This window comes from Saccopteryx bilineata, chromosome 4 (genome assembly GCF_036850765.1).
Source record: "Saccopteryx bilineata isolate mSacBil1 chromosome 4, mSacBil1_pri_phased_curated, whole genome shotgun sequence".
NCBI lineage: Eukaryota > Metazoa > Chordata > Mammalia > Chiroptera > Emballonuridae > Saccopteryx > Saccopteryx bilineata.
The window spans coordinates 79,692,719-79,718,401 of NC_089493.1; the positions used below are offsets into that span (position 1 = coordinate 79,692,719).

The 25,683-nt window shown below is 40.7% G+C and overlaps 1 protein-coding gene and 1 pseudogene across 19 annotated transcripts in view; one reads left to right on the forward strand and one right to left on the reverse strand.

Moving 5' to 3' along the window:
• MGA (MAX dimerization protein MGA) overlaps positions 1-25,683 on the reverse strand; it is a 196,763-nt gene that overhangs the window by 79,849 nt on the left and 91,231 nt on the right. For all 19 annotated transcript variants that reach the window (XM_066276990.1, XM_066276986.1, XM_066276985.1 and 16 more), the window contains 3 exons: positions 5,357-6,305; positions 3,555-3,633; positions 3,341-3,436 (listed from right to left, as the gene is read on the reverse strand). In XM_066276990.1, coding sequence (XP_066133087.1) covers positions 3,341-3,436; positions 3,555-3,633; positions 5,357-6,305 — 1,124 coding nt within the window. The remainder of the gene's footprint in view (positions 1-3,340; positions 3,437-3,554; positions 3,634-5,356; positions 6,306-25,683) is intronic.
• On the forward strand, positions 8,644-23,974 carry LOC136333916 (anaphase-promoting complex subunit 15 pseudogene; annotated as a pseudogene).

Genomic DNA, 25,683 nt, shown 5'->3' on the forward strand with positions numbered 1-25,683 from the left:
AGTTATCAGCTGCTATCACTTAAAAATTAAGATATTACATAAAAATATTGATTTCAGCTTCTACTGAACATGAAAATTTCTGAAAGTACTGAGTCTACATTCCCATATGACAACAATCCAGGAATGGATGTAGCTGCCCCTTTAAAAGAGGTAGCTGTGCTCCAGCCCACCAAAGTCCAACCCCACCCACAAATTCAGGCTTTATTTCACTTTATTTATGTTTAATGCTTAGTTCCCATAGGCACCTGACTTTGAAGCTCCATTACACAAAGGAAAAAATTACAGATTTGACTAAAACATCTATAAAGAAAGGAAAAAACTCAAACCTTACCCAACAGGAAATAATAGGAAAACCAGAGCAACAACTAGCAGGGATTACTGATATATTTAACTCTAAAACTAATACTAACTCATATGTGGGATTAGGTTGAAATAACACAATATAAATGTTGTATTTATACATTATCAGCATACATAAGGAAAAAATGGAAGTTGGAAGGAAAATAAAGAGTAAATTAACTGATGGGGGAAAAGAATATTATTTAAATAAAATAGCAAAAGTGAAAGCCGACAATAAACAATAGCAAATGTTAACACAGCAAGACAAATATGGTATGACTGTGATTGTCCATTATAATCCACAGTATCTAGTCCTTATTACTTGGATTGAGATTTGCACACTTCAAGATCATATGTGATTTCACATAAAATCAAAAGTTCTTTAATTACCATTTAATTTAGAATTATAAATGATCATTTTATAAATCAATCATTTAGTACCTAATGCTTAGACTATCATTAAGTCAGGGGTCCCCAAACTTTTTACACAGGGGGCCAGTTCACTGTCCCTCAGACTGTTGGAGGGCCTGACTATAAAAAAAACTATGAACAAATCCCTATGCACATTGTACATATCTTATTTTAAAGTAAAAAAACAAAACGGGAACAAATACAATATTTAAAATAAAGAACAAGTAAATTTAAATCGACAAAATGACCAGTATTTCAATGGGAACTATGCTCCTCTCACTGACCATCAATGAAAGAGGTGCCCCTTCCGGAAGTGCAGCGGGGGCCGGATAAATGGCCTCAGGGGGCCGCATGCGGCCCACGGGCCGTAGTTTGGGGACCCCTGATATAAATGATCTATATAATATAAATCAGCTAGACAGTCCCCTTTGAAAAGAAAACTGACAACAGTCAAAAACTCAATAAACTACCCCAAGAACCACACTTGAAATCAAAGATATAAGAAGCTAAAAATTAGGACATGGCTTACAATCTTTTATATACAGTACAAATGAAAAAGTCACTGGCTCTGGCTGGTTGGCTTAGTGGATAAGGTGTCAGCCTGGCATGCAAACATCCTGGGTTCGATCCCTGGTCAGGGCACGCATGAGAAGCAAACATCTGCTTCTCTTTCCCTCCCTCTTCTCCTTTTCTCTTTTCCCAGCTTGCAACCAGTGGCTCCACTGGTTTGAGCATTGGCCCCAGGCACTGAGGATAGCTCCGTTGACTCAAGCATCAGCCCCATATGTGGTTGTCAAGTTGATCCCTGTTGGAGTGCATGTGGGAGTCTACCTCCCCTCCCCTCACTTAAAAATAAATCAAGCCCTGGCCAGTTAGTTCAGTGGTACAGTGCTGGCCCAGCATGTGGATGTCCTGGGTTCAATTCCCAATCAAGGCACACAGGAGAAGCACCCATCCCCCAGTCTTGCTTCTCTCCCCCCCACCCTCTCTTTCCCTCCTGTATCCATGGCTCGAATGGTTTGAGCAAGTTGACCCAGGTCACTGAGGATGGTTCCATGGCCTCTGCCTCAGGCACTAAAAGGTCAGCTGCTGAACCACAGAGCAACATCCCAAATGGGCAGAGCATCACTACTTACAGTGGGCTTGCCAAGTGGATCCCAGTGGGGGTGCATGCAGGAGTCTGTCTCTCTGCTTCCCCTCCTCTCACAGAATAAAAAATAAAATAATATAAAATAAACCTAAAATATTTCAGTAGTTACTACAATAGCAGTTAAGTGTAACAGACTTCATCACTATTTTAAAAAAAGAATTAAGCAACGTAATCAGAGATAGTGAAAATTTTCAGTTCAGTCACAAGTCAATACATAAAATATATAAAATGTTTAGTCACAAAAGGAGAAAAATATTCTTCCATTTACACAACTAAATATATTGCCCTGGCCGGTTGGCTCAGTGGTAGAGCGTCGGCCTAGCGTGCGGAGGACCCGGGTTCAATTCCCAGCCAGGGCACACAGGAGAAGCGCCCATTTGCTTCTCCACCCCTCCGCCGCGCTTTCCTCTCTGTCTCTCTCTTCTCCTCCTGCAGCCAAGGCTCCATTGGAGCAAAGATGGCCTGGGCGCTGGGGATGGCTCTGTGGCCTCTGCCTCAGGCACTGGAGTGGCTCTGGTCGCAACACGGCGACGCCCAGGATGGGCAGAGCATCGCCCCCTGGTGGGCAGAGCGTTGCCCCTGGTGGGCGTGCCGGGTAGATCCCGGTAGGGCGCATGCAGGAGTCTGTCTGACTGTCTCTCCCTGTTTCCAGCTTCAGAAAAATGGGGAAAAAAAAAAAAAAATATATATATATATATATATGTATGTATATATATATATATATATTACTAAGTATGTAAGAATAAATAGGACCCTCTCATCCTCCCAAAAAGCTACAGAAACAAAAGCAAACAAAATTTAAAAGAAATAGGGAAGAAAATACTGTGTTTTAAGAAAGAGAAAATACCACTTCCTGATGATACATTTTTTTTTTTTTAAAAGGAATGCATTTCTTTTTTTTTTTTTAATTTTTATTTATTTACTTTTTTAGATTTCATTTATTCATTTTTTATTAGAGAGAGGGGGGAGAAAGAGAGAGGGAGAGATAGAGAGAGAACAGGGGGAGGAGCAGGAAGCATCAACTCCCATATGTGCTTTGACCAGGCAAGCCCAGGGTTTCGTACCGGCGACCTCAGCATTCCAGGTCGACGCTTTATCCACTGCGCCACCACAGGTCGATGATACATTTTTTTAATGCATAAGATATTATGTTTCACAAGGATAAGATAATTATCTTCAGAATAGGGTTTCTCTTAGGGTAAAAAAACAAAACAAAACCTAGATATGTTTTTAAACTAAGGGGAGAAGAATCATGGAGGGAGAAAAGAGAAAAATGTAAGCTTAGAGAGGCCCTCAGAGAAATGCAATCAAAGACAGGGGGAAAGGAGATAGAAAAGGAAAGAAAAACAGGAAGGGATATGAGAGGAAACAGTGGAAGGAGAGGAGAAAGAGAACAAAATTTAAACCTAAGTTTTATATATATTATTAAGAGAATATTACCTTCTTGAAGACCAGGATGTATCACTTGCTTGTGCCGTAAGGTCTTCAAATCTTCTATCAATTCCTTTTCCAACTGGAAAATTCTTGCTCTGCAACCTACTCACAAAACAAATAATGGAAGTAGACTAGTAATGCACTCAGAAAAATAAACACCCCATCTTTCATTTCTAGAGTCAAATCCCAAAACGTCTCTCTTTATATCATTATATAATACCTGGGTCATTTGTGGCTGATGCCTGAAGACTAGAGGGTTCTTCTGTTGTCCCATCAACTGCATGAATATCTAGAGCTTCCTATATTTAAAACAAAAACATAATTCGTATCATTTCTAAAAGTTTCAACATAAACCAGAGCATTTTTTCTTTTTGAAACTTTTTGATATTTTCTAAATTTTCCACATTAACATCACTTTAATAAGGGAAAAAAATCTGACTATATTCAGCTAACTGATCAAAAACAATATTTATGCCAATCTGTATAAAGATTTTTTTAAGGGGGAGACGGACAGGCTGACCAAAAGGGAGCGAGACGAGAAGCATCAACTTGTAGTTGTGGCACCTTAGTGATTCCTTGGCTCAAGAAATTGAACTTAGGCTCAAGCCAGGTACTTTGGGCATCAAGCCAGCAACCATGGGGTCATGTCTATGATCCCATGCTCAAGCCAACAATCCTATGTTCAAGCCGGCAACCTTGCAGTTTTGAACCTGGGTCCTCAGCAACCCAGGTGGACACTCTCTCCACTGTGCCACAGCCTAGTCAGGCTGCATATAGATTTCTTAAAGCCTATGTAAAGAGAGCTTACTTAGCAATTAGCAAGGAAAGTGGGTAAGAGCCAGTAGGAAAAAATCAACTTCTATTTACAAATAGATTGGATTCTATAAAATAGAATTCTATAGATTGGATTCTATAAAAATCTAAATGAAAAATAATCTAGTTAAAGAGCTGGCACAGGCCCTGGCTGGGTGGTTCAATGGATAAAGCTTTGTCTTTGCGTGCCAAGGTGACGGGTCAACGCCTGGTCACGTATGAGATGCAATCAATGAATATATAACTGTGTGGAACAAGTAGTTTTGTTCCTCTCTTTCACTCTCTAAAATCAATGGAAAAAATTTTTGAAAGAGAGGAGGGTAGGGGAAAAGAGGGAGGGAGGGAAGGAAGCATTAACTCATTCCACTTAGTTGTGCATCCACTGACTGTTTCTCATACATGTCCTAACTGCAGCTCAAAACAGCAAGCTAAGGGCCCTGGCCGGTTGGCTCAGCGGTGGAGCGTCGGTCTGGTGTGCGGGGGACCCCGGTTCGATTCCCGGCCAGGGCACATAGGAGAGGCGCCCATTTGCTTCTCCACCCCTAACCTCTCCTTCCTCTCTGTCTCTCTCTTCCCCTCCCGCGGCCAGGGCTCCACTGGAGTGGAGATGGCCCGGGCGCTGGGGATGGCTCCTTGGCCTCTGCCCCAGGCGCTGGTGGGCGTGCCTGGTGGATCCCGGTCGGGCGCATGCGGGAGTCTGTCTGGCTGTCTCTCCCCGTTTCCAGCTTAAGAAAAAAAAAACAAAACAAAAAAAACCCAGCAAGCTAGGTGTTAAGCTGGTACCCTCAGGATAGAGCTTTGAGAGGGGCTTGAGCTGGCAATCCCAGAATCAAACCAGTGACCTCAGCACTCTGGGGCAATGCTCTATCCATTAGGCAACCGACCAGGGCTACTTAAGCCTTTCTGAAGTCCATAATGGTGAAAATTTCAGTAAGATCTGAAGATTTGAAAAATTCCAGCTGTACAGTGAGAAAATCATAACCTGAGATCAAAGCAGATATAAATTTTTAACTTCATTCAAACAAAATATCTTAAGTGATGCCTATTATTCTAAACCAAATATTTTGGAGACACTTGGCTCCCCATGCATATACTTTCACATAATGGATACTTTAAAAAAAAACCATCTAAATTTTAAGCTGGTTATCCAGCAGGTATACAATTCAGAATTACTTAGCCTTAGAAAGAATCCTGAAATGATCATCTTACCTTTGATTCAAAGGAAACAAAGAGAACACCATCTACGTCTTCCAGATCAGGCTTCACATCTGGAAAGGTATTCCCAGGGCCCATAGGAATGTTCTTTGCAGAAGTCAAAGATTTTCCTGTGTTTTTAGGTGGTCGCCCGGCCTTAGAAAGTTTCAATTTTCGTGGCCTTCCTCTTTTTCCAGTGACATTTGGAGGGACATTCTGATTAGCATTCACGGTCTTAGAAACTGATGAAATCTTAAACATGGCTGTTTTCTTTCTGCCCAAGTCCTCTTTTCCTAGAAATGAATCCCCAGCTGTACTCTTTGAATTGTCAAGTGTTCTTTCTGTATTCATGCTGTCAGAAATATCAGGATATTTCCACTGAGGTTCTTTAAGTGAGGGATATTTCTGTACCACTTTGAGATCTGGTGAATGTTTTCTAAGACCATTTTCTGATTCTTGGCCTAAGCAAAAGCTAGTCTCACTGGAATTTTCAATGTACATAGGCAAATAGTCTAATTCTGTCAACAAGGAAGACTTATCCTTCCGAGATGTAGAAAGCATGTTATCAGGGAGCTCAGAAATCTTCACTGTGGTTTTGGTGACAGCACAAGGCTCCAGATAGACTACTGGCATCTTTCCGGCATCTAATTTGAACATTTTAGCTTTAGCAACACCTGATGGGCTATTTGGTAACCATTTAGAAGATGGATGGTTAGCTTCTAGGTTATCAACTTTATTGTGCTTCTTTAGCTGTTTCTCTAGTATAGGATCATCATCACTGTTTGAGTATACATCTGTTTCTTCATCTGTCTCTTCCTGTTTCACAGTGACCCCTTCTGGAAACTCACCAAGTTCATAGTCATAATCTTCTAGAGGCTCCTCTTTAATGACAACATTGAAGTTTCCATTCGGGTCTAATGGTGATGATACATGGGAATCATCTTCAAAATTGTTGGCAACAAGTCTGGAGAGGGAGGGTTGAAAAGAAGATACTTTTCCATAAATAAAGACTCAGGAGGAAAAAATAGGATTTTGGAAACCAAATGACATCATATTTTATGAGCCATTCCTCAAGAAACACTCTGCATAACATAACAAGGATCTCAAAAGCAGTCTACCAACATCACACTTTTAGGTTTTCTGTCAATTTCTCACACATATATATACATAAAATAAAGAGTAACATTTAAACAAGTAACCCTCTTATCACTAAATCAAAAAGATATGTATAACACTTATTTTCCTAACACTATTTTTCAAATAAACTCAATTTTGAAGTCAACTGGTACTGAACCAAAATCAAACTTAAGAAATATACAGTGATTATAAATTGCCACTAAAAGCAAACAAAGGGCCTGACCAGGTGGTGGCACAGTGGATAGAGCATAGGACTGGGATGCGGAAGGACCCAGGTTCGAGACCCTGAGGTTGCCAGCTTGAGCGCGGGCTCATCTGGTGTGAGCAAAGCTCACCAGCTAGGACCCAAAGTCACTGGTTACTCGGTCTGCTGAAGGTCCACGGTCAAGGCACATTTGAGAAAGCAATCAATTAACAACTAAGGCGTCACAACGAAAAAACAGATGATTGATGCTTCTCATCTCTCTCTGTTCCTGTCTGCCTGTCCCTATCTATCCCTCTCTCTCACTCTCTCTCTCTGTAAAAAAACAAAAACACACAAAAAAAGCAAACAAAGGTCAATTATAATTAAAAATTGCAATAAGGGCCTTTCAAACTGCCTGCTTGATCTTTCCCTTTTTTAAAATTAAGAAAAAATTCATATAACACTTAACCATTTAAAAATGGTAGTTTTTTAGTTTATTTACAATGTTGTTGCCAGGTGATTTTTCAAATTTAAAACTGAGGCCCTGGTTAGTTGGCTCAGTGGTAGAGTGTCAGCCCAGTATGCAGATGTTCTGAGTTTGATTCCTGGTCAGGACACACAGGAGAAGTGATCATCTGCTTCTCCATCCCACCCCTCCTATCCCTTCTCATCCCTTTCTCTCCTCTCCTCTCCTCCTGCAACCATGGCAGACCGGTTGGAGCACATTGGCCCTGGGCACTAAGGATGACTCCATGGAGCCTCTGCCTCTGGCACTAAAATTAGCTCGATTGCAAGCATGGCCCCAGATGGGCAGAGCATTGGCCCGAGATGGAGGTTGCTGGGTGTATCCCAGTCAGATACATGTGGAAATCTATCTCCCCTCTTTTCATTTGGAAAAGAAGAAGAAAAAAATTTAAAAACTCACTTTCAGTATAAAGACTCTAATATTAATTCTTCCAAGATAAAAAAGGTAGGGTAGTTGAAGGCAAGTATATATGACTGGGGTAGATTCAGTGTTTTTGATTCTTCAAAAATCAATTTTTTTGTTATTTTTTCCTCCTCCCAATTAACTATTAAAACCATATAAACTATACCAATGTAGCTTACGGATGTGTTAGAACTATCTATCCACCAACCCAGTTAAAGTCTGTCTTTGTAAAGTTTTCATTTATCTCAAATATGCACAAGCAACCATTACTCCACTATGCAGTTACTTGGTCCTGTACAACCTACTTGAAGATCTTGACCTTACTTGAAAATACTTAAATGCAGGATTTTTACTCCCAGTTAAAATGTTGCAGATCACAAAGACCATCACTTCTGAGATAACAAAGAGAAAACACTAGATAAATTAAAAACCCAATTTTTCTTTAAAGCTATTGAAGACCTCTGGACACAGGTAAGTCTAAATGAACTGAATTTCAGAGAGGAATCAGCCAGCCTTCTCTAGATAACAGACTGCTACTGCTTTCAACCCTTAGCAGCATTTACATTGCTTGAAGCATAAGTGAACAGAGAAAAAAGCAGCTCCAGGCAAAAGATGTTTGCTAGGACAGAGAGAAACTAGTTAAACTTTTTTTTTTAATTGAGTGAGAGGCAGGGAAGCATGGAGGCAGGGAGACAGTATCCCACATGCGCCCAGTCCAGGATCCACCTGGCAAGCCCACTAGGAGGCAATGATCTGCCCATCTAGGGCCGCTGCTCCATTGCTCTGAACAGAGCTATTTCAGCACCTGAGGCAAGGCCATGGAGCCATCTTCAAAGCCCGGGGCCAAACTGCTCTAACCATTTGAGCCATGGCTGCAGGAGGGAGAGAGGAGGGGGAGGAGGGGGAGGAGAAGAGACAGAAGGAGGAGTGGAGAATCAAATCGTTGCTTCTCTTGTGTGCTCTGATCAGGATTTGAACCCGGGACTTCCACACACCAGGCTGACGCTCTATAGCTGAGCCAAATGGCCAGCGCCAAAACCAGTCAAACTTGTAATGACTGAGTATAAGCAGACTAGAGTCTGGCAGAACCAGAGGCGGATTAAGGTCGGTTGAGGCTCTGAGCGCAGAAGAAAATATTGGGCCCTTTAAAAAAAAGAGACAGGGAAAATAAAAATACATAAAAATACATGTTAACCATATTTTTAAATAAATAAAAAATATTATGTACTATTCATGTTAAAACTGCACATATGAAACCAAACTTGGTGTCATTAGAAAAAACTGTAAAGTTGGGGTTTTGCAGGGCCCTTCAGAAGTCGGGGCACAGGGTACATGTCTGGTGCTCCTGCCGTTAAATCCGACTCTGGATAGACCCCAAAGACAACTAGTCCTCACTTCCACCGAGTATCCTCCAGGGGACTTCTGCAAAATAAGCAGGAATGATACAGCAAGACTAGCCTGAAAACAGAGAACTTACACTTAAGATACCAAGTCCAATCACAACCTTAACATCTGAAATGTGGGGGAGCTGAAAGTAAATCCCCTAAACTGAAAAATAGAGGAAAACAAAGAAAGTGTGACAGAGACCTGTGGGACAACAACAAATGATCTAAGATACTAGTAACTACCCTTCCAAAACGGCAGGAGAAAGAAGAAACATTTGAAGACAAAAATGAACCAAAATATTCCAAAAGTGGAAAGACTTTAACCTAACATACTAGTATCTACCCTTCCAAAAAGGCAGAAGAAGAAACATTTGAAGACAAAAAATGAACCAAAATATTCCTAAAGTGGAAAGACATTAACCTCTAGATTCAAAAAGTTTAACAAACACCAAGGAGAACAAATATATAGAAAGGCATGCCTAGACACATCAAGGTCAGGCTGCTGAAAATTGAAGATCCAAAGAAAAAACCTTATAAACAGCAGAGGAAAAGAACACATTACACTAGAGCAGGGGTCTCAAGCTCAACTCAGCATGTGGGCCGCAGAGCGAGATCACAGCCATTCGACGGGCCGCACTAGGTCTACAAAAGGCAACTGTTACGCAACACTTTTCTCACTGCAGTTGAAAACAAAAAAAAAATCAGTACAGGCCCTGGCCGGTTGGCTCAGCGATAGAGCGTCGGCCTAGCGTGCGGAGGACCCGGGTTCGATTCCCGGCCAGGGCACACAGGAGAAGCGCCCATTTGCTTCTCCACCCCTCCGCCGCGCTTTCCTCTCTGTCTCTCTCTTCCCCTCCTGCAGCCAAGGCTCCATTGGAGCAAAGATGGCCCGGGCGCTGGGGATGGCTCTGTGGCCTCTGCCTCAGGCGCTAGAGTGGCTCTGGTCGCAACATGGCGACGCCCAGGATGGGCAGAGCATCGTCCCCTGGTGGGCAGAGCATCGCCCCATGGTGGGCGTGCCGGGTGGATCCCGGTCGGGCGCATGCGGGAGTCTGTCTGACTGTCTCTCCCTGTTTCCAGCTTCAGAAAAATGCAAAAAAAAAAAAAAATCAGTACAACAAGCACAATCGTACATGCAGTTTACTCAGTGTCACAAAACGACCAGAAACTGTAGTTCGCATCACAACTGCTGTTAACTAAGCTAATATCTAGCTAGGATGCTAGAGAAATGAAAAATACAAGTAGGACCCTAGGCTTACTTAATTTTATCCAAAATATTTTGAACTTTGTGGATTAGTCTGCGGGCCGCACAAAATTGTTCGGCGGGCCGCGAGTTTGAGACCCCTGCATTAGGGGAACAACAAAGAGAACAACAGACTGACTACTCATTGGAAATAATAAAGACAGAAGACCGTTGAATGACACCTATCATAAAGTACTGAAAGAGTCAACTTAATGTTCTGAATCTAGCAAAAGAAACCTTTAAAGTTGAAGACATTTTTCGCCTGACCAAGGTGGTGGCACAGTAGATAGAGCGTTGGACTGGGATGCAGAGGACCCAGGTTCGAGACCCCAAGGTTGCCAGCTTGAGCGCAGGCTCATCTGGTTTGAGCAAAAGCCCACCAGCTTGAACCCAAGGTCGCTGGCTCAAGCAAGGGGTTACTCAGTCTGCTGAAGGCCCACGGTCAAGGCACATATGAGAAAGCAATCAATGAACAACTAAGGTGTTGCAATGCGCAACGAAAAACTAATGATTGATGCTTCTCATCTCTCTCCATCCTGTCTGTCCCTGTCTATCCCTCTCTCTGACTCACTCTCTGTCTCTGTAAAAAATTAATTAAATTAAAAAAAAAAATTTAGAGATGTTGGCCCTGGCCGGCTGGCTCAGTGGTAGAGCGTCGGCCTGGCGTGCAGAAGTCCCGGGTTCGATTCCCAGTCAGGGCACACAGGAGAAGTGCCCATCTGCTTCTCCACCCCTCCCCCTCTCCTTCTTCTCTGTCTCTCTCTTCCCCTCCCGCAGCCAAGGCTCCATTGGAGCAAGGATGGCCTGGGCACTGGGGATGGCTCCTTGGCCTCTGCCCCAGGCGCTAGAGTGGCTCTGGTCGTGGCAGAGCATCGCCCCCTGGTGGGCAGAGCATCGCCCCCTGGTGGGTGTGCTGGGTGGATCCCGGTTGGGCGCATGCGGGAGTCTGTCTGACTGTCTCTCCCCGTTTCCAGCTTCAGAAAGATATAAAATTTAAAAAAAAAAAAATCTAGAGATGTTTATTTATTTATTTAATTTTTTTTAAAATTTATTTTGGGTTTTTTTTGTTTGTTTGTTTGTTTGTTTTTACAGAGGCAGAGATAGACAGACAGGAACGGAGAGAGATGAGAAGCATCAATCATCAGTTTTCTCGTTGTGCGTTGAGACTTCTTAGTTGTTCATTGATTGCCTTCTTACATGTGCCTTGACCGTGGGCCCTCAGCAGACCAAGCAACCCCCTGCTGGAGCCAGCGACCCTGGGTCCAAGCTGGTGAGCTCTTTACTCAAGCCAGATGAGCCCGTGCTCAAGCTGGCGACCTCGGGGTCTCGAACCTGGGTCCTTCCGCATCCCAGTCCGACGCTCTATCCACTGCGCCACCACCTGGTCAGGTTATTTATTTAATTTTTACAGAGAGAGAGTCAGAGAGAGGGATAGACAGGGACAGACAGAAACAGAGAGAGATGAGAAGCATCAGTTTCTCATTGCGACACCTTAGTTGTTCACTGATTGCCTTCTCATATGTGCCTTGACCACAGGCCTTCAGCAGATCGAGTGACCCCTTGCTCGAGCCAGCGACCTTGGATCCAAGCTGGTAAGCTTTTTTTTTTTTTTTTTGCTCAAGCCAGATGAGCTCGCGCTCAAGCTGGTGACCTCAGGGTCTCGAACCTGGGTCTTCCACACTCCAGTCCAACACTCTATCCACTGCACCACCGCCTGGTCAGGCTAGAGATGTTTAAAAATAAATAAATAAAGTTGAAGACATTTTTAGACAACTGAGAGAACTTAAACTGTATAAGATATACTACCTTCTGGGTCCTGGCAGATTGGCTCAGTGTCAGCCTGGTGTGTGAATATCCCAGATTCAATTCCCAGTCAGGGCACACAGAAGAAGCGACCACCTGCTTCTCCACCCCTCCTCCTTTTCCTTCCCTCTCTCTCTTCTCCTCCCACAGCCATGGTTCAATTGTTTAGAGCACATCAGCCCTGAGCACTGAGGGTGGCTCCAAGGCACCTTCGCCTCAGGTGCTAAAAATAGCTCAGTTGCAAGCATTGGCTCCAAATGGGTTACCAGGTGGATCCTGCTTGGGGCATATACAGAGGATTCTATCTCCCCTCCTCTCACTTTGAAAAGAAAAAATTAATAAAAATTAAAATTAAAAAAAGAAATACTACCTCCTAAGATCAGAAACAAGACAAAGATGTTAGATCTCACTACTTCTACTCAATTGTACAAGAAGTTTATGAAGGTGATCAGCAAAGAAAAATAAATAAAAGACCTATAGATGAAAAAGAAAAATTCTCCACTCATAGACCACATAGTCTTGTATACAGAAAATTCTTTAAAATCCACTAAAAAACTATTGGTATAAATGAGTAGCAAGATTGCAGGATCCAGGATCAATACACACAAAAAAAACCTGTATTTCTACACACTAGGAATATACATCAAAAATGAAATCAAATAATTCCATTTGCAACAGCATCAATAAGAATAAAATACTTAGGAACAAACTGAACCAAAGAAGTGTAAGACTTTTATACACACACACACACACACAGTCTACAAAACACTGTTGAAAGATATTAAAGACAATTTTAAAAAGGACAAATATCCCCATATTTACATACTAGAAGACTTAGTATTGTTAAGACAGCCATACTCCCTGAAAGTCATCTGCAGACTCAACACAATCTCTCTCAAAACTCACCTGAAATTTTTGTGGAAAATGACAAACTGATCTTACAATTAATATGGAAATGCACGAGACCCAAAAACAGACCCCCAATTTTTTGAAAAATAAAAAGTTCTGAGAACTCATACTTCCTAATTTCAAAACTTAATACAAAGCTACAGTAATCAAAACAGTGTTTTATTGGCATAAGGCTAAAAATACAGAGCAAATGAACAGAATTCAGAGTCCATTAATCAGTGCCCACATTTATATCAATTAATTTTCAATTGCCAAGAGTGTTAAGACAATTCAGTGGGGTAGAATGAGTTTAGCACCACCCAGAACTGTTCTCACATGAAAACTGGTACACAAATGTTCATGGCAACATTATTCACAAGTCCAAATGTAGAAACAACTTCAATGTCTACCAACTGATGAATGGATAAATAAAATGTGGTATTATCCTCAAAGTAATATTATTCAGCAATAAAAAGAATTGAGGCACTGATACATGATACAACATGTATAAACCTTAAAAACATTAAACTAAGTAAAAGAAACCAAGCACATACACAAAAATATTCACATACAATTCCATTTGTACAAAATGTCTCGAGTAGACAAATCTAGACAAACAAAAAGGAGACTCATAGTTGTGTATGATTTGATGTAGGGTTGAGGAGTGGCTGAGAAGAATGGGAAATGACTAGCAGAGAGCACAAGATTTGGGGGGGGGGGGGGGGGAATGTCCTGAAAATGACTGTAGTTATACCTGTATAATTCTGTAAATATACTAAAAAATCACTGAAATATACACTGCAAAGGATAAATTTTATGGCAGTAAACTATACCTCAATTTTTTAAAAGTTAAAAAAATACTAAAGGAAGTCTTTATAAATCGAGAAAGAAATGAAAAGACACAGGAGAAAATCAATATATGAGTAAATATAAAAGACTGTTTTTCTTATACTTCATTAAATGACTACTGACTATTGAAAATAAAATGTTTTGGGGGTTAATAACAAAGACATGAACAATTAAGGATATTAGCTGTTCATGACTATTATAATATTAATTCAATTCTACTTGAGAAATTAAGGATACATATTATCTTTATAACTATTGCTATGGATTGAAATTGTGTCCCTCCCAAATTCATACATTGAAGCCCTACCCATTAATGTGACTATACAGTGAGATATGGTCTTGACAAAATTATGGTTAAATAAAGTCATAAAGGTGGGGAAATCTCTCCCCACTATGTGGTAGCTGTAAGAGCTCTCAACAAAAAAAAACACTGCCAAAACCATTATCTTGGACTTTCCAGCCTCCGGAACTGTGAGAAAAAGAAATTTTTGTGTTTGAGCCACTTAGCCTTAGAGTATTTTGTTATGTCAACCTGAACAAACTAATACTACAATTACAAAAAAGAAAAAAAAAATAGAGGTATAGCTAAAAAACCAACAGGCAATGAAAACAAAAATTTTAAAATTCGATCCAAATTCAAACAGAAGTATAATCAAAGAACAGATGAGAGAAAAAGAAAATATCATGATAAAATGCTTTAAACCCAGCAATATCAGTAATAATTTTAAATGAAGAAACAGTCCAATTAAAAGTCAAGAAATCTGAACAGTGGACAAAGAACAAAGTCCTAACTATCAATATAAGCTGTTTAAAACACACATACACTTTAATTCCAAGACACAGAAAGTTAAAGGAAGGAAAAAGATAAAATCATACAAATAGAAAATCAGAATATGGCCAATATGGCTCAATAATATCAAACAAAGTAGACTTTAAAAGAGTACCATCAGCCCGACCAGTGGTAGCACAGTAGATAAGAGTGTCGACCTGGGATACTGGCGTCCCAGATTGGAAATCCCAAGGTAGCCAGCTTGAGCATGCGATCATCAATATGATCCATGGTTGCTGGTTTGAGCCCACATATCACTGGCTTAAAGCCCAAGGTCACTGGCTCAGCTAAAGCCCTCCCCCCTTTTCCATCAAGGTACATATGAGAAGCAATCCATGAACAAGTAAAATGCTGCAACATCCAGTTGATGTTTCTCTTTTCTCTCCCTTCATCTCCCTCTCACAAAAAAAAAATTTATTGAAAGTACCATTAGAAGTTTTTTTTTTTAAAAGGCCAGCCCTGGCCAGTTGGCTCAGTGGTAGAGCACTGGCCTGGCATTGGAAATCCCAGATTAGATTCTGGCCAGGGCACACAGGAGAAGTGCCCATCTGCTTCTCCACCCTTCCCCCTCTCCTTTCTCTCTCTCTCTCTTCCCCATCCACAGCCAAAGCTCCATTGGAGCAAAGTTGGCCCAAGCGCTGAGGATGGCTCCATGGCCTCCACCTCAGGCGCTAGAATGGCTCTGGTTGCAACAGAGCAACGGCCCAAACGGGCAGAACATTGCCCCCTAGTGGGCATGCTGGGTGGATCCCGGTCAAGCCCATGTGGGAGTCTGTCTCTCTGCCTCCCTGCTTCTCACTTCAGAAAAATACATACATACACAACGTACATACATACATAAATAAATAAAAAAGGGCATTATAAATATTTTCTGGCCTCAATACATGAAGAAGACATAACGGGCCCTGGCTGGCTGGCTAACTGGATAGAGCATCAGTTGTGTGTGTGCATGTCCTAGGTTCAATTTCCGGTAGGGGCACACAGAAGAAGCAACCATCTGCTTTGCTTTCCCTCCCTCTCCCTTTTCTCTTCCCCTCTTGCAGCCAGTGGCTCAAATGGTCCGAGCATTGGCCTCAGGTGCTGAGGATAGCTCAGCTGATTTAAGTATCAACCCCAGACAGGAGTTGCCAGGTGGATCCTGCTTGCCTCTTTCTTCCCTCCTCTCACTTAAAAAAAAAAAAAAGACATAACAATTCTAGCCTGACCCATGGTGGCACAGTGGATAAAGCATCCACCTGTGATACTGAGAACCCAAGTTTGAAACCCTGAGATCAACTTGAGCACAGGTTCACCAGCTTGAGCACAGGGTTAACAGCTTGAGCATGGGATCATAGACATGAGCAATGGGTCACTAGCTTGGCTGTAACCCCTAGTCAAGGCAAAAATGAGAACCAATCAGTAAACAACTAAAGTGCAGCAACTGTAAGTTGATGCTTCTTGTCTCTCTCTCTCTCTCCCTAAAAAAAAAAAAAAAAAAGAGTTCCTAAATGTATGCATACCTTTATCATATAGCTTCAAATTACTTAAATCAAAAACTTACAATACTAAAAAGAGAAACAAATCCAAATTATAGTGAGACTTTATAAAATACCTTTCTCAGTAACTGATAAGACATGCAAAAAAACCTCCACAAAACCTCAAGAAACAGAAGAATTGAACATCAATACTACCAAACATATCTGTAAGACTTTATATAATAATAACCACCATATTCAACAACTGTACAATACATACATCATTTTCGATTGTGCATGAAGTATTCGTCAAAGCAGATCATATGCTAGGCAATAAAGTCACAATGAATTTCTATCTCAAAGGTTTTTAGTCACGTTTTTAACAATAGAATCAAACTATAAATCACTAACAAATATCAACACAATACATTAAAATTTATACAATGCACCTAAAGCAGTGCTCAAAGAAAAGTTTTTAACTTTAAAATAAAGGCCTAAAATCAATAATTCAGTCAGGGGCTAAGTTTTTTGTAAAAAGCTAAGTAGCAAATATTTTGGGCTTTGAGTTCCATAGTCTCTACTGCAACTACTCAATACTCAGCTACTGTAGCATAAAAGAAAGCACAGATAAGTGAGCATAACTATATTCCAACAAATAGACACTGCAATTTGAATTTTATATCATTTTCACACATGAAAAAATATTCTTTTCTGTTCCACAACTATTTAAAAATATAAAAACCATTCTTAGTGTGCAGGCAATATAAAAACAAACAGTGGTATAGTTATGGTCCATAGGTCTTAGTCTACCAACCCCTGATCTAAAATAGGCAAATTAAACCCAAAGGAAATAGAAAAAAATGCAGATGGGAATGTGGGGGAAATCAATGAAATAGAAAACAACAGAGAAATTGAATTTGTGATTTGAAACCTGCCAACAAAACTTCATGGTTTCCCTGAAAGTCTATCAAACACATAATGAAAAATACCAATCTTACACAAATTCAGAAAATACACAAGAATAAAACAAATTATAACTTGTTTCATGAAGAAAGCATAACCCTGAAAACAATTAATCAGAAATAAAATTACCATCTGATCAGCCCAGTAAATAGCCTATGACACTGAGGACCCAGGTTTAAATTCCTGAGGTCACCAGCTTGAGCGTGGAATCATAGACATGACACCAAAGTTGCTGGCTGAAGCCCAAGGTCACTGGCTTGAGCAAAGAGTCACTGGCACACTGGAGCCCCCTGGTCAAGGAACAATCTGAAGCAATCAATGAACAACTAAGGTGCTGCAACTACAAGTGAATGCTTCTCCTCTCTCTCCTTGTCTGTCTATTCCTGTCTCTCTGTCTCTGCCTCTCTCTCAAATAAATTAATTAAATAAAATTACCAATAAATATCCTTTACAAATTTAGATGCAAAAATTCTCAATAAAATACTGGCAAATTAAATCTAGCAATCTTAAAAAGAACATGACCAGGTTATACTTATCCAGGAATGCAAGGCTGGTTGGTATAGCATTTCAAGTCCTTGCCCCATACTCCCTCAAAAAGCAATGTAACCACATTAACAAAGTAAAGAAAGTGAAATATATGACAGCTTAATGTAAACAACAAAATCATTTGATAAAATTCAACACTCATTTTTAACACTCAGGAAATCAGGACAAGAAAGGTTCTCAATGTGATACAAGGAATTACAAAAAACTTACACATCCAACTAGTTATAGTAAACATAAAAACAACTTAATATAAAACGTAAAAAGGAAACTAAGAGTGATTTAAGTGTAACCAGTTTACGTCCTTTTGAAATAACTCCATATGTTTTAACTGCATACCATGTGTGAAACAATGTGATTAACTATTTCTTATGTAAAAGCCCACTATGTAAAAGACCCGATTACCAAGGCTTAATGGGTTTACTCCCTTTTCTGATAACTTTATCTGTTAATCTTATCAAGACCATGTGTGACTTATGGCTTGCTTTCTTTTTTTTTTTTTTGTATTTTTCTGAAGTTGGAAACAGGGAGGCAGTCAGACAGACTCCTGCATGCACCCGATGGGGATCCACCCGGCATGCCCACCAGGGGGCGATGCTCCACCCATCTGGGGCGTTCCTCTGTTGGGACCAGAGCCATTCTAGCGCCTGAGGCGGAGGCCATGGAGCCATCCTCAACGCCCGGGGTCAACTTTGCTCCAATGGAGCCTCAGCTGCGGGAGGGGAAGAGAGAGACAGGAAGGAGAGGAAGAGGGGTGGAGAAGCAGATGGGCACTTCTCCTGTGTGCCCTGGCCGGGAATCGAACCTGGGACTCCTGCACGCCAGGCCGACGCTCTACCACTGAGCCAACTAGCCAGGCCTTGACTTATGTTTTAAGTGAAATAATGTTACCTGATGACGTGATGAGTGGCCAAACCAGATATAAGTAGCTGGGTGAAGATCAAATCATTCACCTGAGACTCCAACGCAGACTCCAGATCGCCCACCATGACCATTTGGCAACTGCTGTGAACCTCTCTGCCTCTCCAAGCAAGTTCGTTCAGGGCCCCACCAAAGCAAGGACCTAGACTTAACTGGTCACTCATCTTAACCAAGAGTGAATTAAAGTCTATGTTAGTTAGCTTGCTATGAGTGTCTTTGCCTATTCAATTGACTCCTAATTACTTTCATTTTACGCTATTAACTACCTAACCAACCCAGCTATAACTTAAGTATAACCGATTAGTTTACCACAACAAACTAGAAATACTGATTTTCTATAAGATCAAGAGACATGAATGACCACTCACAAAATTTAATTTTAAGTTATTACTGAAAGTCCAACCAATACAATAAAGCAAGAGAGAGAATAGGCATAAAGAATGGAAAGGAAAAAAACTAACTTTTGTCATAGGCAACACAATTGTATATGTAGAAAATCCAAAGGAATTAAAATTATTAAGTTAATTTAGCAAGGCCATCAAAGATGAACATACAAAACTCAACTGGATTTCTATTTATTATCAGAAGTTGAAGGCTTACAGTACCAGACTCCAAGACTTATCCCTACTATCACCAAGACCTTATGGACTGGCAAAAGAATACACAAATGAAACTAAATTGAATCCAAAAAAAACCCCAAACCCACCAATATATACAGTCACCTGATTTTCCAACCCACCAGGGCAATTTAATAGGGAAAGTAAGTCTTCCCAATAAATAATGCTAGATGGACAACTGATGTTTGACAAAGGAGGTAAGAGCATACATTGGAGTAAAGACAGCCTCTTCAACAAATGGTGTTGGGAAAATTGGACAACTACCTGCAAAAAAATGAAACTAGACCACCAACTTACACCATTTACCAAAAATAAATTCAAAATGGATAAAAGACTTAAATGTAAGCTGTAAAACCATAAGCATCTCAGAAGAAAACATAGGCAGTAAGTTCTCTGACATCTCTCGCAGCAATATACTTGATTTATCTCCGTGGGCAAGTGAAATAAAAGACAGGATAAACAAATGGGACTATATCAAACTAAAAAGCTTTTGCACAGCTAAAGACAGTAAGAACAGAATAAAAAGACAAACTACACAATGGGAGAATATATATATTTGACAATACATCCGATAAGGGGTTAATAACCAAAATTTATAAAGAACTTGTAAAACTCAATACCAGGAAGACAAACAATCCAATCAAAAAATGGGTGAAAGAAATGAATAGATACTTCTCCAAAGAGAACATACCGATGGCCAATAGGCATATGAAAAAATGCTCAACATCACTAATCATTAGAGAAATGCAAATTAAAACCACAATGAGATATCACCTCACACCAGTCAGAATGGCGCTCATCAACAAAACAACACAGAATAAGTGCTGGCAAGGATGTGGAGAAAGGGGAACCCTCCTGCACTGCTGGTGAGAATGCCGACTGGTGCAGCCACTGTGGAAAACAGTATGGAGATTCCTCAAAAATTAAAAATCGAACTGCCTTTTGACCCAGCTATACCACTTTTAGGAATATACCCCAAAAACACCATAGCACTGTTTGAAAAGAAGAAATGCACTCCCATGTTTATGGCAGCATTGTTCACAATAGCGAAGATCTGGAAACAGCCCAAGTGTCCGTCAGTGGACAAGTGGATTAAAAGCTTTGGTACATATACACTATGGACTACTACTCAGCCATAAGAAATGATGACATCGGATCATTTACAACAACATGGATGGACCCTGATAACATTATACTGAGCGAAGTAAGTAAATCAGAAAAAACTAAGAACTGTATGATTTCATATATAGGTGGGACATAAAAATGAGACTCAGAGACATGGACAAGAGTGTGGGGGTTACGGGGTGGGGGGGAGAAGAGGGAGGGGTTTGGGAGAGGGGAGGGGCACAAAGAAAACCAGTTAGAAGGTGACGGAAGCCAGTTGGACTTTGGGTGATGGGAATGCAGCATAATCAAATGTCAAAATAACCTAGAGATGTTTTCTCTGAACATATGTACCCTGATTTATCAATGTCATCCCATTAAAATTAATTTAAATAAATAAATAAATAATGCTAGAGCGCCAAGATATTTGCATGGAAAAACGGGAACTTCCAACTCCTCCCCTCACACCATACACAATAACTAAGCCAAAATGGATCACAGCAGGGGTCGGGAACCTATGGCTCACGAGCCAGATGTGGCTCTTTTGATGGCTGCACCTGGATCACAGACAAATCTTTTAATTAAAAAAATAACAATGTTAAAAATATAAAACATTCTTACGTATTACAATCCATTTCCTACCATTCATATTCATGGTTGCAGATGGCTGGAGCCAATCACAGCTGTCCTCCGGGACAACACCAAATTTTTATTGGATAATGCATAATGTACACGGGTCGTTGTATGGCTCTCATGGAATTACATTTTAAAATATGTGGCGTTCATGGCTCTCTCAGCCAAAAAGGTTTCCAACCCCTGGATTACAGATTTAAATGTGAAAGCAAAAACTTCCCCCTTTCAAAAATCTGAATTTGTGAAAACAGCTATTTATTTTTTAAACAGCTTTATACTAAGTTACATAACATAAAATTCACCCATTTTAAAAATAGCAACTCAATGGTTTTTAATAAATTTATTATTTTACAATCATCACAGTCCAGTTTTCCTTTCTGTTTTTAAGGTTAAGCAAAACAAGTTCTTTCTTTTCCCTTTTCCTATTATGTTTTTATATGTATATTTTTATACATAAATGCCATTCTACATCAAGTAATCTAGAATTCACACTTAATAATACTTCTCATCTTTGTAACTTCCAAAATGTAGGGGAAAGCTTGTATCTTCATTTAGCCTCACAACCTGAATTTTGTTTGCAGTAACTGAGAATCCCACTGAAATCACTGATTTCACATCTTTCTGAGAAATTAAACCAGTTCTAAGTTAGAAACATTCTCAGAAAAGATCTCTCCTTATCTTTCAATAAAAACTTTATGCATAATGCATGAAGTTTTGTCTTGGCAGGAGGATTTTGTGAACCCTGAAGTTTCGTACTTCTAAAAAGTCTCTATCCAAATAAACTAGATGAAAGATTATCTAAGCAAGAATATGGGAAAACCAATTACTGGTACACATCAATTAATTTAAAGCAAAAAGCTGCTTTTTTTATTGGCTGTACATAATCAATGCAACAAATCAATATGACATATTGAGTCTACTCTGAAACCCCACTTAAAAGCTTAGAGTACTATGGATAAGCTCCTTCAGTCAATACTTACAGTCAGTCCTCTGTATCTGAGGGTTCGGCATCCAAGGATTTTACCAACCACAGATGGCAAATATTCAGGGGAAAAAGTTAGTTGTTGCTGATGTGTATGTACTACTATATAATTAGGCCTACTGATGCTTGTGTCTACACTAACAATACCATAGTAAGTACTTACATAGCATTGACATTGCATTAGATACTAAAAAGCAATCTCTAAAGATGATGTAAAGAATACAGAAGAGCCTGATCATATGGCAGCACAGTGGATCAACCTGGGACGCTGAGGACCCCGGCTCAAAACCCAGGAGGTCACTGGCTTGACAAAGGCTTACCAGCTTGAGTGTGAGGTCACCAGCTTGAGCACAGGATAGACATGATCCCATGGTCGCTGGCTTGAGCAAGGGGTCACTGGCTCAGCCAGAGCCCCCCCAATCAAGATAAGTATAAGAAAGCAACTATGAACGACTAAAGTACCTCGCCTATAAATTGAGCTTCTCATCTCTCTCCCTTTCTGCATGTCTGTTCATCTGTCCCTCTCTCTCTCCCCCAGCCCCCTCACTAAAAAAAAATAAACAAAATATAAAGTATACAGAATTTTTGTAGGTTATGTGCAAATACTGTGTTATTTTATATAAGAGGCTTGAGCATCTGTCAATTATGGTTTGGGGTGGGGGGGTTCCTGGTGCCAATCCTCCGCAGATACTGAGAGATAACTATTATGAGGGTCTGTAATGTACCAGACGAATTTTGTTGGGCCCAGGGATTACCAAAAAATCACAGTCCCTACACACAAAGAATTTACAGACCAGTGCAGGAAACAAACAAGTTGACAGTAGAATGTTATTTAATAGAGACTAGGATAAAAGATATATATGTACAGGCCTGACCAGGTGGTGACGCAGTGGATAGAGCGTCGGACTGGGATGCGGAGGACCCAGGTTTGAGACCCTGAGGTCGCCAGCTTGAGCACAGGCTCACGTGGTTTGAGCAAAGCTCACCAGCTTGGACCCAAGGTCGCTGGCTTGAGCAAGGGGTTACTCGGTCTGCTGAAGGCTCACAATCAAGGCACATATGAGAAAGCAATCAATGAACAACTAAGGTGTCGCAATGAAAAACTGATGATTGATGCTTCTCATCTCTCTCTGTTCCTCCGTTCCTGTCTGTCCCTCTCTCTGACTCTGTCTCTGTGGAAAAAAAAAAAAAAAAAAAGAAGATATGCACAGGTACTAAGGGTGTATATTAGAAGAACCTATAACATATCTTCCACCAAACTGGTGCTTATTAAATTAATAGGAAAAAAGAAATCTACTGGGAAAAGGGAATGTGGAGTGCAAAAGAAAACAGAAGAGTTCTTGAACATTGAAACTGATAGCTGCAATAAGATTTAGTTAAGTTAGAAATCAATGAAATCTCAACATAAAGTTGAGCAAACAGATAACAAAATAAAATGAAACATCCAACCATAAGAAGTTTCAAAAAAGAGATACAAAAAGAAAGAAAATGAAAGTAAAAAATATTAGACAAATACTAAAAATGTTCTAAAACCAAAGAACACAAATTTCTTGATTGAAAAAACACATAGCATAATGATTTTTTAAAAATGTAATAGAATGATAGCAAAGTGAAATCCGAAAAAGGCAGCTAGCTTTCTAAGGTCTTAAGAGAACGACCAGTTCAGATTGGCAAAGGAGAATAAAGAGCAATTATCCAGGAGACAAAAAAAATTTACTTTCCCTGGGTGCGTCACAGATTCTGGTGGGTCCTTCCACCCAGGCGGAAAGAGGTGCTTCCAGCTGACCACTGGCTGCCACTTCCTGGTATGCCTAGGAGCTGTGTCCACCTATTTCCCTCTTCCCCCGTGTGACTGAGACTGTGGTTTAATCTAAATTGACCTTGTCTGAAAGAGCTGCAGCCGGAAGAACAGCAGCATCAAGCCTGGCTCTAGAGCATCACAGAGAAAGACAACAACCTGGTACCTATTGGCAAGCCAGCCTCAGAACAATATGATGATGAGGAAAAGGAGGATGAAGACAACCAGAAGACAGTGAAGAGAACTCAGAGACATGTAGGGCATGGATCAGATGAAGCTATGATGGCTATGATGAGTCACCTGATGGAGAGGTCAATGAAGTGAACATGGAAGACAACGAACAGAAAGGATCAGGACCAGTGGATGATCTAGGTAGAAAAGGAAGGACGGCTTCAGAGACATTCCAGGTCAACCCAATCTACCCTGTAACCTCTGCAGAACCAGTTCATCCCCCCAGTTACAAAAACTCACCCTTAGGCACCTCCTCAGCTGCTGCCAGGACTTGGTCTCCTGGGCCACATCCATACCATCAGCCTAGCCTGCCCCTGCAAGTCCAGGTCTGGAGCCCACCTCACCTTTCAGGTCAATACCTCACCCCTCGGTTGCCAGGTGTAGTCTCTTTCTAACTCTCTTTAATAAAAATACAAGGCTGATTTTTTTTTCAAAATTTAAAAAAAGAAAAACAATTTTACTTTCTTAAATTAGTGTGTGTTATCTGAGTCTGAATGAACTCAGGGATTTCAGGTTTAATTTAAGAATTTGAGAATTAGCACCAGGTACTTAGGAAAAAAAAGAAAAAGAAAAAAATGACAGTAATTAACTACTGAAAAGACAGTTATACAAGGAAACATGTTTATGATACACTACTTGTATACCATAGCTCAGCAGTATTGAACATTTATACATCTTAACATTAAAAAAACTTGTTTTTGTGATAACTATACTGACAAAATGAGAGAGAATACAAGAGCCAAAAGACTTGAATAACATGTCATACTGATAATTAGTTCACATAAAGTACATGATTTAGACCAGGGGTCTCAAACTCGCGGCCTGCCGAACAATTTTGTACGGCCCGCAGACTAATCCACGAAGTTCAAAATATTTTGGATAAAATTAAGTAAGCCCGTGGATTAGTCTGCGGGCCGCACAAAATTGTTCGGCGGGCCGCATGCGGCCTGCGGGCCACGAGTTTGAGACCCCTGACTTAGACAGAGGCAAATATCACAAGAAACAATTAGGTCCTGGTCAGTTGGCTCAGTGGTAGAGCATCAGCCTGCCATGTGGAAGTCATAGATTTGATTCCCAGTCAGGGGACACGGGAGAGACACCATCTGCTTCTCCACCCCTTCACCTCCCACTTCTCTGTCTCTCCTCTCTTCCTCTCCTGCAGCCATGGCTCGACTAGAGCAAATTGGCCCCAGGCGCTGAGGATGTCTCCATGGCCTCCACCAAAGGCACTAAAAAATGGCTCCGGTTGCAATGGAGGCAGGGCTCCAAATGGGCAGGTTATCACCCCCTAGTGGGCTTGATGGGTGGATAATGGTCAGGGTGCATGCGGGAGTCTGTCTCTGCCTCCCCTACTCTCACTGAAGAGATGTGAAACAAAGAAGTACTACTTTTTCATCATGTGGTTTTAAACTTTTTGTACAATAAAGATTTTTCCTGGTCTATCTCTAAGGTTCCTGGCAGAGCTTCCAAAACCCTTGAAAATTCCTGAGTGATAGAAGTGTCTCTGTCATTCAGGAGCCCACTGGATCACACTTAAGATTATGCTATTAAGATGATTCATAGTCAGGAGACAGCTTCAAGATGGGGTTGATTACCAGAAGAGCTATTTTTTTTAATGTAAGAGAAGCAGAGATAGAGAGACAGACTCCCGAATGCGCCCAACTGGCAATGCTTGTCTGGGGCCAGGCTCAGAACCAAACTATTCTTAGCACCTAAGGCAGAAGCTCCATGGAGACATCCTCAGCACCCAGGCCAACATTCTCAAATCAATCAGGCCATGGCTACAGGAGGGGAAGAGAGAGAAAGAGAAGGCAGGGGGTAGGAGGGAGAAGCAGATAGTTGTTTCTCCT